General features: G+C 46.6%; 1 protein-coding gene across 1 annotated transcript in view; it reads right to left on the reverse strand.

Moving 5' to 3' along the window:
- Positions 1–501: 501 nt before the first annotated feature.
- The window catches only part of GAP43 (growth associated protein 43), a 58495-nt gene continuing 46154 nt past the window's right edge, over positions 502–12842 (reverse strand). Inside the window, exon 3 of the mRNA XM_048968950.1 lies at positions 502–6143. Coding sequence (XP_048824907.1) covers positions 6055–6143 — 89 coding nt within the window. The 3' untranslated portion in view covers positions 502–6054. The remainder of the gene's footprint in view (positions 6144–12842) is intronic.

The raw sequence follows: 12842 nt of genomic DNA on the forward strand, positions 1-12842 counted from the left end.
GAGTCACATCACTACTTGCACACGCCAGCAAATTCCTCCACTCAGAACATCCCAGGCCCAGCACTTTACTGCAGACATGGTGCAGATATGTGGTGGTGAAGGCACAGCTTTCCTCAGTTTGGCCACATCTTGGGGAGCACCAAGACAGCCACAGATCTTTCCTGGGTCAAGAGAATCTGCAGCTATATGTGTTTCTTATTATATAAATATCTGGTACTTCTGTATGGGAAGACCACATCTTGCTTTGGTCCTGTGTCTTCTACCTCAATGGATATTTAACAACAGTAAAAGCATACCAGGCCTTTTACTTCACCCTTTCATTTTAACATAATTTTTTTTTGCCCAGAGAGAATAAACAGAAAGTATTTCTTTCCACTGTAACAGGATTTAACTGGAAAGGTTGCGGGATAATGGAATGAGATTTGTCAAACAAGCTCTGAAAATCTGCACAAGGGAGAAACTGCTATTCCAGGAGCAAATAACTGCACACAAGAGCACATATCTGTAAGTGAGAGACTTTATTTGAACCAATTTTTCAAATACAGACATCTGTATTATTCTCACTTCTCGGGAATGTTTTCTGCTCAGTTTTGAAGCTTGCAACCTTAGGACAATATTCAGGACATATGTGTACATTAGATCTCTGCAGATGGACACATTCATAATGCACAAGTACAATGAGTGAGAGACTCTTTCCAGATCCTCACACAAGAGCATCGGAAATGGGCCGCTCTAATCGTCAAGTTCTGCTCTTATTAGCTTCCAGACACGTCACAGTTCTTTACACTCTCTAGGCTGTAGCCTTCTTCTTCGGGCCCTGATTTACCACTGTGTTACTTCAGCTGTATGCCAGTGTAACTCCTCAAAATAGGGCTTAGGTGATGCATAGGGATGTCTTTTGTTCATTGGGAACAGGCATGAGCAGAAAAACCAAGCTATTGGATGAACGGCTATCCTAGGATTTTCTCTTATGAGAGCAGTCAGGATCTCGGGCTGGGATTTTTGGAAGTGACCGGTGGTTCTGGGTGTGTACTACATCAATCTTAATGCTCACAGTACGTTGAGGACCTCAAAGTTTGTGCCCCAGTATGGAGTCTCCAAGTTGGGCGCTCCAGATGTGAACCACTTGGTCACTATCCGGTTCTGCAAATCTCAGCCTTCACCTTTTCTTCCGAGTATTGCTCAACAGAGGAATGTGGTAATAAAGCATTGTAGGTAAGAATGCAGGCTCGCATATGACCTGAGATCAACACCCTGAACAATGGATAGAGGGTAGTGTTTTCAGGGCCACCTAAATGACTTGGGATTTATAGCTCCTTTTTCCAAAATGACTTGAGAATTTTAGCCCTGACATGGGCTTCAGATAGAAGCTTGGACATCCTTCAGGATCTGGGCCTTAGGAGCCTTAAGTTAATTTGAAAGCCAGTGAAATGTATACTCTCAAGCACCCATGTCACTTGGGTTATTCTGAAAATGATACCCTATATACATATGGGTAGGTAAGGGGCAGACTTTCACAGGCACAAGTGGCAGTTAAACATGTAACTCCCATTGATTTTTTTCCCCCTCGGGGACCTGGAAAACTCCCCCCGAGGAGTTGAATCCTCCTCTTGCATTATTTTCACACCAGATTAACACCACTGCTTCCAGTGGAGTGACTCCTGAGTTACCCCAGTGTGAGCGAGAGGAGAACCAGTCCTGAGGTGCTCTAAATATCCAGTGAAAGTGCTAATGTGGCAATGCGGAAAAGTGGGGAATCTAGCACAGGCCTGGAATAAGACTCCGCCACCGCCACCCCAGTCATTGAGCTCAAGTGGTCACCAAACGGACTCTTGGCCAAGAGGGCCCAAAAGAGCCTCCCCTCCACCTCTGCAAACCACAGCCTCACTGCTTCCCTCCAAAGACACCTATGACAAACACCAGACCTTTGGTACAAAAAGCCTCATGTGCTATAATGTGCCATTTGGAGAGCACCGAAAAAAAACGAACTACCTCATTTTATGTTTTTCTTCCTTCCTTTCTTCCTAAATTATAGTCAATTCTTTCATCTACAGCAACATGCTCCCCTAGAGACAGTGCTTATGTAGTCACCTTACATGAGTTCCTTCCAGCTAAGGCCACTCATGGGGCTGTGTTAGGGTTTGGTGCTGGAAAACACAGGGTCTGGAGGTGTCCCAGCAGGATACACTTCCCTCCCTTTGGAGAGTGGCTCACAGAGGATCTTCTTGGCTGATGCAATGCTTCCAGGTGTTGTGGTTTTTTATATGCTATCAATGCATCAAGTCCATGGATGCCGTAAGCATTGCAAAGCAGACCAAATTCAAGCAAATGATTCATTGCACTGATGGGGGGGCTGTTAACTTTGGATTTTTTATGGTTTTCCAAGGCTTAATCTAGATGAGGTGAAATGTCAAGAGCCGGCCTACAGCTGTTAGGAGCATTCAGTACAGATGTGGATCACTAGCACATCTCACTGCAGAGGCACCAAAAAGTCCCTCCTGGACTCAGCTCTGCGCATGAGGCCAGGCACCATTCTCCCTGCAGGAGTCACCTTGTCATCCCCTTCCCTCTCCAGACACAAAGCAACAACCACAGACACCTTCAGGCAGGATATATACTCTTCAGGGAAAGAGAAAGAGATACAAGTCTGTTGTTGCATTAGGAGCAGTAGAAAAGCTCCAGCCACTCTGCTGGATACTCCTCACTCCCCTCTTCACTTCTGTGACCTCCTGTCTTTTGTGCTGCTCTCAGCTCACATGATACCCTGCTAGAAAATTCATTCCCCCAAAACCCCTGTTTTCCTTCCAGTTTCCGTCCTGTGCTACATCCTTTGAACTGCTTCCTTTCAGCCTTTAAAGTCTGACTGAAGAGGCAACACAAGGAAATCCAAATGCTTTTCTCTGCTCTCTTCCTGTACCCTGCAGACAGCCCAACTTCCTATACAAATCTTGTGTACTACACATGAAACCACCTCGTGCTCAAGGCAGGGTTTGTCTGTGCGCTCTCTCTCACGCTCCCTTTGCCCTGACTCTCTGGCAGGATCAGGACACGGTACAATAAGAAAGATAGGGGGGTGCTTGGTTACAGCCAGTAAATTTTAAACTGGAACCAAGGGAGAGGAATTAGTATTCAAATTTTTTTAGGTTTGCAGTTGGTAACCACATACCCCGTTCTCTTCGTGGGGGGGAAAAGAAAACACAAAACCCAACCCTTTGTTCTCTAAGCAACATGGCAAAGTATGTTCTTATAAACGGTGGCAAAACACACGCGATGCCCCAGCCATCAGCCAAAGGGGAAGCAACATGCAAAATGCAAAGATAAAACATCCCCAAGGGAGAGCAAATGTTTCTGTTTATCAAGGAGGGAGGAAGGTCTATGTCCAGGAAGACATAAGAGGTTGTTTTCTTTTCCTGATAAAGTGAAAAATTGTAATAATAAAATGGAGTTAAGAGGGAAAGTTTGGGGTTTGAAGTCAGAAGAGCAGGGATACCAAGCGGTCCTTGCAGACACGCAACCCTTAAGTAAACCCTTCTAAATGGCCATGACAGGAGATGAGGTCAAATAAAAGCCATGCTTTCTCCTTCCTGCCTCCTCCTGAACACTTCTCCCACACTTCTGAGAGCTGAACCTCGCTCCTCTCCGTGCAGCGCTAGAGTCACAGAGCGTCCGCAGCGTCCTGGCCGGGCACCCAGCGTGCCATGAACAGCAAACATACTCTGCCCCTCTCCTGGTGCGCCCCGTGCCCATCAGAGCGCTCTCCCTCCCATACCCCATCCGCAGGCTTGTGAGACCTGGCATACGGTCCAAGCAGTGCCTGATGTCCGCGCTACATTTGCTGAGTTGAGGTCAGGCTGGAAGGTGTCTCAGGGTTTAGTACCCATCATGACATGGGAATATTAGCATATATATCGTTTATGAAGTATGACACAATACCTATCTGTCAGTCAGCCCATCTTTCTACCTATTGAGTCTGTCTAATCTACTTCAGCTAGCTACGTTTCACTATCGCTATCACCTATTGCTCCATGTTACCTAATTTCTTCCTGTCTCTCTCTCACCTTTTTCACTCTAACCTTTCTTACTCTAGCTATACTCCCCTCTCTCTCCCTATCATCCATCTATCCACTCTAAAGTCTTTTTTTCCCTTCCTCTCTTTAATCCCTGTTTTAAAAAATCTCTGTCCAATCTCTCTCCCACTCTCTCTTTCCCTCTCTTTTTTCAATCCTCCCACTCTCTCTCTCTCATATTTCTACACAAGGCCAGGAAGCGCATGGAAATGAATCCCTACACATTTTGATGGCACATCCAGTTCAAAGGGATTCACTCTGAGGAGACACAGTTCATCTTTTCTCCCTATTTCCAACAAAGAGATGGAGGAGAACAAAGGAAGCGGGAATTAGCAAGACTTTGGGGCTGTCAGCAGACTCATTTTTTGGTGCTACTGCTTGTAGGCCAATTTAATCCTGTTCCTGCCAACAGCACTGTTCAGCAGTCCCAGCAGCCATTTGGCCTTTGGGCTGCCCGTCCTTCATGATGGAAGGCCAGGTCGGGTGGGAAGTTGGGGGCAATCCTGCATCCTGTGGGCAGTGGCCAGGAGGTATACACAGTGGTGCTTGGATGAAGAGCCCAGCCTCAGCTGTGCTTAGAGCAGGCTGCAGGAGGTGGTCATAAATGACAGCTGAAGCCCAGGCTGGGTGACTAAACCTAGGTTTTACCAGGCAGCAAGGGACAAAAATTTCTCCAGGTGCTTTTGGCTGGTTCTGACACCACCAGACCTTGCCATGACCACATGCCTATGCACTTATTGCACTGCCCCAGTACATTTTGCCAAACAGAACATCTTTGGAGAACAATGCCACATCAGTCAACAACTTCTTAATTTCCATCCCAGTGAGGCAAACACCAGTGGGGACCTGGCCCTTCCTGGCTCTCAATGCATTTCTTGGCAGGGCTCAGAGTTTCAGCATGGACCAAAGCAGGTCCTTCAGATGGCACCCATGGGGCTCCCTGGGATCACTCCTCTGAGGTCACTGTGCTCCCCTAAAACAGGACTTAGAGGACTCCTGGAAGCGCACTTCTTTTGTTCTTTCCCAAGATCAATTTTGCTACTTTTCTTAAGCTAATGCCTCACTCAGAGCTGATGCCTCACTCAAAATCAAAGCCTGCTTCCCTTGAAAATCCCCTGAGAGATGCCAAGGAGGAGAGTGCTTGGCCACTGACCGATGGTAGAGCAGTGGCTGAAGAGCAGAGTGGGGCCACGCAGCAAGCAGGCCACCAAAGAGCAGTCTGCACAGAGGCCAGCAGGACGTACAGCAGCATAGAAATGCGACACGGTTATGTTAATGATCATTATTCTCATTTATTATAATTATTGTTCAGTTTGAAAAAGGAGCCTGGAGCCAAGCATTATGCTAATTGGCACATGTTTTTTTGTTGTTGCTGTTGTTCTAGTTCTGAAAAGAAAATGGGATTTAGTACTATTGTTTGTTCATTTGTTTTGTTAAGTTTGTTTGTTTTTCTTTCGTTCATTCCATCACATTGAAAAAGGAAGAAAAGGATTACTATTCTTTTTTTCCTGCTTTGCTTTTGTTTTAACTCACTCAGTAAGTCTGGACTCCTCGGATGAACGGAACATTGCACACACACACTTGGAGAAGAGAGAGAGGAGAGAGAGAGAGAGAGCGCTCGCGGTGGGCAGACAGACACACGCACGCGCCAGGTCAAAGAACTCTGATACAGTGCAAGAATTTTCCCAAAATGATTGGATCATCATTACCAAAAAACTCGCCATAACAACACCAAGAAACAAAGAAATGTTTAAGCCACACTGTTTGACTGGGATTTTTCCTGCTTTTTTTTTTTTTTTTTTTTTTTTTTTTTTTCTTCTTTAAATGTTTGCCACACAGAGAGAAAAAGGGTTTAAGTGGGAATGGGAGAGGGACGGACAGGCTCACAGACGTGAGCAGGAAGGGGGGAGATCAAGATCGGGGCAGGAAGGAAGGATAGAGGATAGGGGGAGGGAGGGAGGGGCAACGGGGAGTCATTTCTTAATGTTCAGGCATTTTCTTGGTCCGCCTTGCTCTCTTCTTCTTTCACCTCTTCCTGCTGGGCACTTTCAGTAGGTTTGGTTTCTTCTACAGCATCTAGTGGGAAAGAGATGATTCAGCATTAGTCAGCCACAATCTAGAGCATCCTGCACATGCATGCAGTCATGCACAACAAAACTGCTGGGCTTTTGGCTTCTCTCTCCCAAAGGAGACCCAAGTCTCAAGGTTTCTAGCATTTCTGCGGCATGGGAAGAAGATGCCCAGGTTCAGCCTAGCAGATGGGTGCATGGCTCTCACATGAAATCTCCAGCCCTACCAGAAACCTGATGCAACTGGGAGGAGCTGCCTAGAGCCCTAAGCCCAGCCTCCTGCTGATGTGTCAGTCAACTCTCATTCATTTCACCACACGCACTGATGAAGCTCTTGGCTTGTAGGGTGAAACCAGCTAGATCCAATGTCTGAATTATCCTTTTATTACACCCACTGGCTGTGCCAATCACCATTGAATTTCTCAGCTCTAATTGCTGCTACTGAACTTCTCAGAAGCTTGGAAGAGGGAAAAAAAAAATTGTAACCTGTAACTCAGATTCCTCTTACACCAAACAGAAATAACGAATGGGAGCCTTTGGACAAGAGGTTGTCTTTCTCTCCAGTTTTCTGGCCTCTCCTTCCAAAGGCAGAGCTGCATGGGGGGAAGCAGTGATAGCAAATGGAGGGTGGATCTGCAATCCCACAGTAAACAAACCATCAGGGAGGGGAAGACAGAGGCAGTCAGGAGGAACAAGACAGTGGTTCACCAAAGGGTTGCAGGATAATGCTAAGGTCTTAGTGCACTGGAGTGGCTGGTCTGCCAATTCTCCCCATTCCATGCTTACTACTCCTCAACCCACCTAAACATATGCACTGACACTGTGGAGAAGTCAAGCAAGGATCATCGCTCCAGATTTATTATAAATAATAGAGAAAAGAAGTGCCAAAGGGCTGGGTGGTGCAGGATGGGGTACAGGACTGGTATGTCACATACTGCAGCACTGGTGCTTGATATACCTCTACATCATCTATGTATTTCTGGTGGGCTCAAGGGTACCCTTGAACAAACCACTTCCTGGCTTCTGAGATGGGCTGTCATCTTGTGTTACAATGGCAAATAAAATAGGCCAGGGTTTGCTCTCTTGCCCTGAAGCTACATGGCACTACTCAACTCAGGTACATATGGCTAAATCCTTGCACTCCAGAACAAGAAAGGATGTGTCTGAGAGCTGTCTGGAGCAAAGCTAATTGGAATATTAAAAAACCACAGTATGGCCCACTTTGTCAGCTTAACATTACAGATGTTCACATGACAATGTTTAGTTTGTGAAGGTAAGCATCCTCTCATCCATGTTTGTCACTAGTCAGAATACTAAATGGGATGTGAACCATTCCTGACTGAGGCCGATGATGCGTTTTTGCCTGGTCCATTCGATGCCATCAGATGGCAGACTTGTATTTGCTTCCAGCACTGGAAGCAGGTGCCGCAGCTCTCACACCCCTCTCTGCCTCAGCTCCTTAGCCTCTCTTTTTATGCCTTCCTATGCACCATTTCCACGTGCATCACCTTTAAGGTGTAACATCCCAACCTAAATCAACTTCATCAACTGCTCTGCTTTTGGAACTTAAAACCCTTTCTGTCTTAATGAACTTCAGACATTGATTTTCCAGTAAGAAAAATTCTTCAAGAACATCCCCATCACCCAATACCATGGCCTGAGATCCTGCATTGCCAGCCAGCAAAAGCTTCTATGCACTTGCTTTCCCCTGATACCGAGCAGCAAAATAGAGTGCTTCTTAAAGACCCTTTCTATATATAGTACAGGTACAACAATGAACCAAAGACAAAATAGACTACTGATAAAAATGGGATGTAAAAATGGATAGGATTGCAAAGCAGACTAATTTGCCTTAGTTTGATTAATGTTTCCAAATGATTCAATCACACTCCCCATAGAGGGCAGGGAATCTCTTTTATCCTGCTCTTCTCCAAGGCATTCATAGCAGGGCACATGTTGAATTATGGAGCTGAGGACATGCATGGCCATCTGCATCTCAATGTAGGCCAAAACAATGTCATTTAACCAGTAGCTTTGTTAGTCTAGATCCCAGTAAGACGAAAGGTCTGTTTTCCCGTACGTAAATGCAAGATAAATGGAAGATCAGCAAAGGATGGGCAACTCAGCATAAGGAACACAATCCCAGCCACATTTCATGTTCTAAACATGTGTTTAAAACTTTTTGCTTCTTCTTAGTGAAAATGCACACAGATTTCAGCCAAGAGTCCCCACAGCCTTCTCAAGACAGTGTAACAGAAGGGCACATAATACAACAAGCACAGGGACAGACACTGGGAGGTCCTGAGTTCCTGCTGTCCATAGTGAGAGCCTTGCCCAAGCCATACAAACCATTAAGTTGCAAAGATTCCCTCACTGCAGTTAAAACTGGGGTCCTGGTTCTACAGAAGTAGGATCATATAGTACTATAGGCTTTCGACAATTGTTCTAGTGATGTGAACAGGAATTCTGGTTGCATTCAAAATGGGGGAATAATGTGGGATTGCTCACGATACTGTCCCTGCTGGCTCACCACAGTGGCAAATCTAATTTCCAGGGGACTGTCTGTGGCACCTATAGGGCCTTGGCTGGCAGAGGAATTTCCTTGCTGCACAGGATCCTTGCTGCCCACCCTGTACTTCTCTGGAGGCAGTTGGCAGTAGGCAGACATTGCACTGACTTCTGCCATGCTGAAATAGCCTATACTGACCCTAAGGTTAGGGAGCAGCAGAAAGGCTATAAAGTCACTTCATTACATATTCAAGTCCTCTGCAGAACAGAAAGGAATCAGAAAAAAAAACCAAACATATGCTGAACGCAACCTTCAGTCACTTTTCACCTTTTGTTAATGGCCCAAGTATAAATAAGAGCTGTATCTTTCTAACAAGAGCTATCAAGCCAAATTCATCTAGCCACTCTCCTTTTAATTGTACATGGTTTCTAAATGAGGGGAAATACCATACCCACACGTGCACCCTGCTGCCACTAACCTACGTCTCACTTCCTAGCAGCTTTAGCACAATTCCATTGATCTTTAAGACAAGGGAAAAGAAGCAACCTGGTGTTACTATTCAGTAATGAGCTTCAGCAAGAGGTAACATCACAAAGGATAAACAATTCAGCATAAAAAATGAAGTTCAAGCTGTGGCACTGCTAAATCACAGCAGTGAAAAGAAGAGGGTTCTCCCCGAGCAATGGGAGCATTGCAGCACAACCCTACTGACATCAGGGCCAGTTAATAGCAGTTCATGATTCACAAGGAGAGACGAGACGGTTTTGCCTGACTCACCCTTCACCGGTTTGTTTGATGCAGGTTATTTCTGCAGTATGTTCTCGGGGGTTTTCTCCAACCTAGTTTTCAGCGTCCCAGTAAAGTCTGCCAGGTATCCCTGGGGAGATTATTACAGACTTATCCTGGGGGATCTCATAGATCAGAGAGGAGCTTTCTTCCTCTCTTCCTGGATATCAGGCTTGATTTCCCACTGCCTTGAACTCTGGGCTGTTGCACATGTTGATTTGTAATGGACAGGTACAATTACACAGCCAGACCTGTACAACCTTGACATTTCACATTCACTTTGCACTTTGTTGAACTAGGTGTAAAAGGTGACAAAAAAAAAGCAGGTGAGAATTCAGGGCATCAAGGGGAAATGTTCTGCACCCTGCTTGAGGAACAACAGCATGCCATCCCAAGTGGTCAAATTTCCACCTGTCTAAAGCTGCCCCTTCAGAACATGCAAGCATTGTGAGGTCTCAACCAGAAAGACCAGAGTGCCTGTGTCCACCCTCAGTGAAGATAACAAACAAGTGGCACTGCCTTATCCTTTAAGATGGGCCTGGACCAGGGCAGCAGAAAGATGCACTGGGAGACATCACAAAATAGGAATGTTGAAGTAAGAGAGGATAGAGAGGATAGGGACCCTATTCATCACCTGGCAGCAATGCACAGACATCATCAGCTGGTCTTCTCACCCTGCTCTCCCTTTCCAATTACTGAAGATAAACATGGCATTTTTGAGGCTATTAACTGAACCTCTAAGGGCTGCTTCAAAAGTAATGGCTCATATTTTATTACATTGGCCCATGACATCAGAGGATGTTGGTGGTTTGGCATGAGCCTGCATGCCACACTCATCAAGATCTGCACCAGTAAAGGTGCCCCAATGCTTTTTTTGCCACTGCTGAAACACGACCCACTGCCTCGCTGTGCTCACATCCACTCTTTGGACTTCAGAAATGATCAGACGTTGTCAGTGATTGTCAGTAAGTACAAAAACCTTTTGGACAGCCTTGGACAAACCCTAGGCTGTGACCATGCAAGTGCTTCAAGGATAGGGCTGTTTGATGGGAGGGACTGAAGTGTGCTTGCTTCCCAGCTTAAGGGCTCTGTCTTGACAGTTGCCTCATACCTAGAGCTTGCACCTGACAGGGAATTTTAAGTGCTTTGTCCATGGGAGAGAAATGATACATAAATAAACTACAGATCCTTGATGAAATAGGGTCTTTAGGGAGCTTCTGCCCCTCAGCACTCTATTTCCTGGAAATGATGAGAATCATATCCATAAGCTCTGCTGGTGACCAAACATCTTGAACATATGCAGCTCTGGATGCTGTGGAGACACAGCAAGCGTGCAGGTAACAGCATGGCTGGATGGTGGCACCTCCAGCTGCCTTTGCCTGTGCTGCACTCTAATGGTTGAGCATGCAGGCTTCTCTCCAAGTCTCCCCACTGCCCTACATTAGTGAAATTAGGTTGAGTGGATTTCCGGGTAAAATACTGTCTCTTGGGACCTGCCCAGCTCCCATCTGACTTGCCAAGATTAATTAAATCAGAGCAGACATCAGTTTATGACCAGAGTAGCAGTAACCTCTCTTCTCATCATTTCTTTTGTGGCTGGTGGCTTGGGTTTTGTTTTCCTTTTCTTTTCTGTTCCATTGTAGATCTTCAAATTACCACAGCTGATGCCAAAATAAAAGAAATTGCACAAACACTCTGGGACTCTACTACAGATGCAGGAATTTTGCTTCTGCTGCTTTCCCACTGTTTGCATAATTATTGCTGATATTGATTGTGTGGCTTGAACATGTCTGCGTGCTAACGCATTGCCCATCCCTCCTCAACAGCTGCTCTTTCTCAAGCATTGGCCACAATGTGGGTCCATTTGCCATACTCAACTCCTTTTTCTCTCTGCCCTCTGCCAGCTACAGTTTGGCCAGAAATGGGAGTGAAAGCCTGCACCGTGTCTGGTCTCCTCTTTGCTTCCAAATATTAATCTGGGTTTTGCTGCCCTGTTATAAGCAGCCCCCGTTTACCTCAGAGAGGGGAATTTTTTGGAAGGTAAGGAATACAGGGAGGCCCCATTTGAAATCTGTGACCTAAGCATCTCCTAGTTTTAATGACATTTGGGTCCAGATTTGGATCCAGGCTTCACAGCTTGATTCATCTGTCCCGATCCATCTGTCCTTCTTGCCAGCCAGAAGCTGCTTCCAGGCAGTCTATGGTAGGTCTGAAATTGCTGAAATCAGATGCAGCTCGGGTTCAGAGCTGTTGCTTATACAGCTCCCTTTCTGATCCAAGTTAGCCTATTGCAGTCAGCCCTGCTATGCACCATACACAGCTCTAAAATCCTACGCCCTGTCCGCTCACTGCTTCTGTGGATCGACAAATTTATGCTGGGAAGTGAAGAGCTGCGGAATTCGGACAAGTGACTGTTCCTGTTCCAGGGAGAGGGGTTGAGAGACTTTTCCCAGAAGCCTAGGGAATCCCTTGCTCGCTATGGGCAGACCCAAGGCAAAGCAGCAGGGAAGTAGAATGTGTTGTGTTCATGGATCCTGCTGGTAAAGGAGGCACATGGCATGCTGGGGAAGGGGTGAAGATTTGAACAAAAAGGTGAATGTGGCCACAACACATGGCATTTTTGGCCTCCCACTTCTGCACCACATCACCTCTGTTTCAGCCTTGTGTATGCCAACCCCAGTTGTACCAGCAGAGAGAGGAAAAGCCACTTCTGCCAGTGCCACAGCTGATGACTGCGGGCCCAGCTTGGGCAGCCTTCTCCTTTCACTTCAGCTCAATCCTCGGAGGACAACCAGCCCCAGATCTGTCCTCCCAGCCACATTTGCGCTTTGTCAGGCTGCCCAGCTCATAGCTTAGGGATTTCCCCTCCTTCCCTTTCTTCCCCAGCACCACCGAAATCCCACCCTGCATTGGCATCTGTGCGTGCAGGAGGTGGGAAGGGAGGAGTGGGTGATGGGCTCAGGGAGGGGCTGCGAAGGGCTGCAGCTCCATGGCCCAGCATCTTTCCCAGTGTCTAGACACCAGCTGCCGGGTTGCCATGGAAACACTCAACTTGGGCGGATGGGCAGAAGCTGCAGGGTCTCCAGAGAAAAGGAAGTGGTGCAGCATGAGGGTGGGGAGAGAAAAAGGGAGATGCTCTTCGCAAATGGGAGGTGTTAACCCTGTTACAGCTACGTTTGCAAATATTTCTGCTTCCTGGAGAACTGGGAAAGGAGCGGCTGTCCTTTCTTCTGCTGCTGTTTCCTTCCTGCACACAGAGGCAGCCAAACCTGAAGGCTGAGACAAATGACATGCCAGCTGCTGGCAGACGTGTGATCACTGCCTATTGACAGCACTTTGGGCCCACATACAGCACCTATGGCAGGGCCGTTGCAGACAGCTACAACGAGAAGAAGCCTACAGCTTACCAAA

Source organism: Lagopus muta, chromosome 1, assembly GCF_023343835.1.
Source record: "Lagopus muta isolate bLagMut1 chromosome 1, bLagMut1 primary, whole genome shotgun sequence".
NCBI classification, from domain to species: domain Eukaryota; kingdom Metazoa; phylum Chordata; class Aves; order Galliformes; family Phasianidae; genus Lagopus; species Lagopus muta.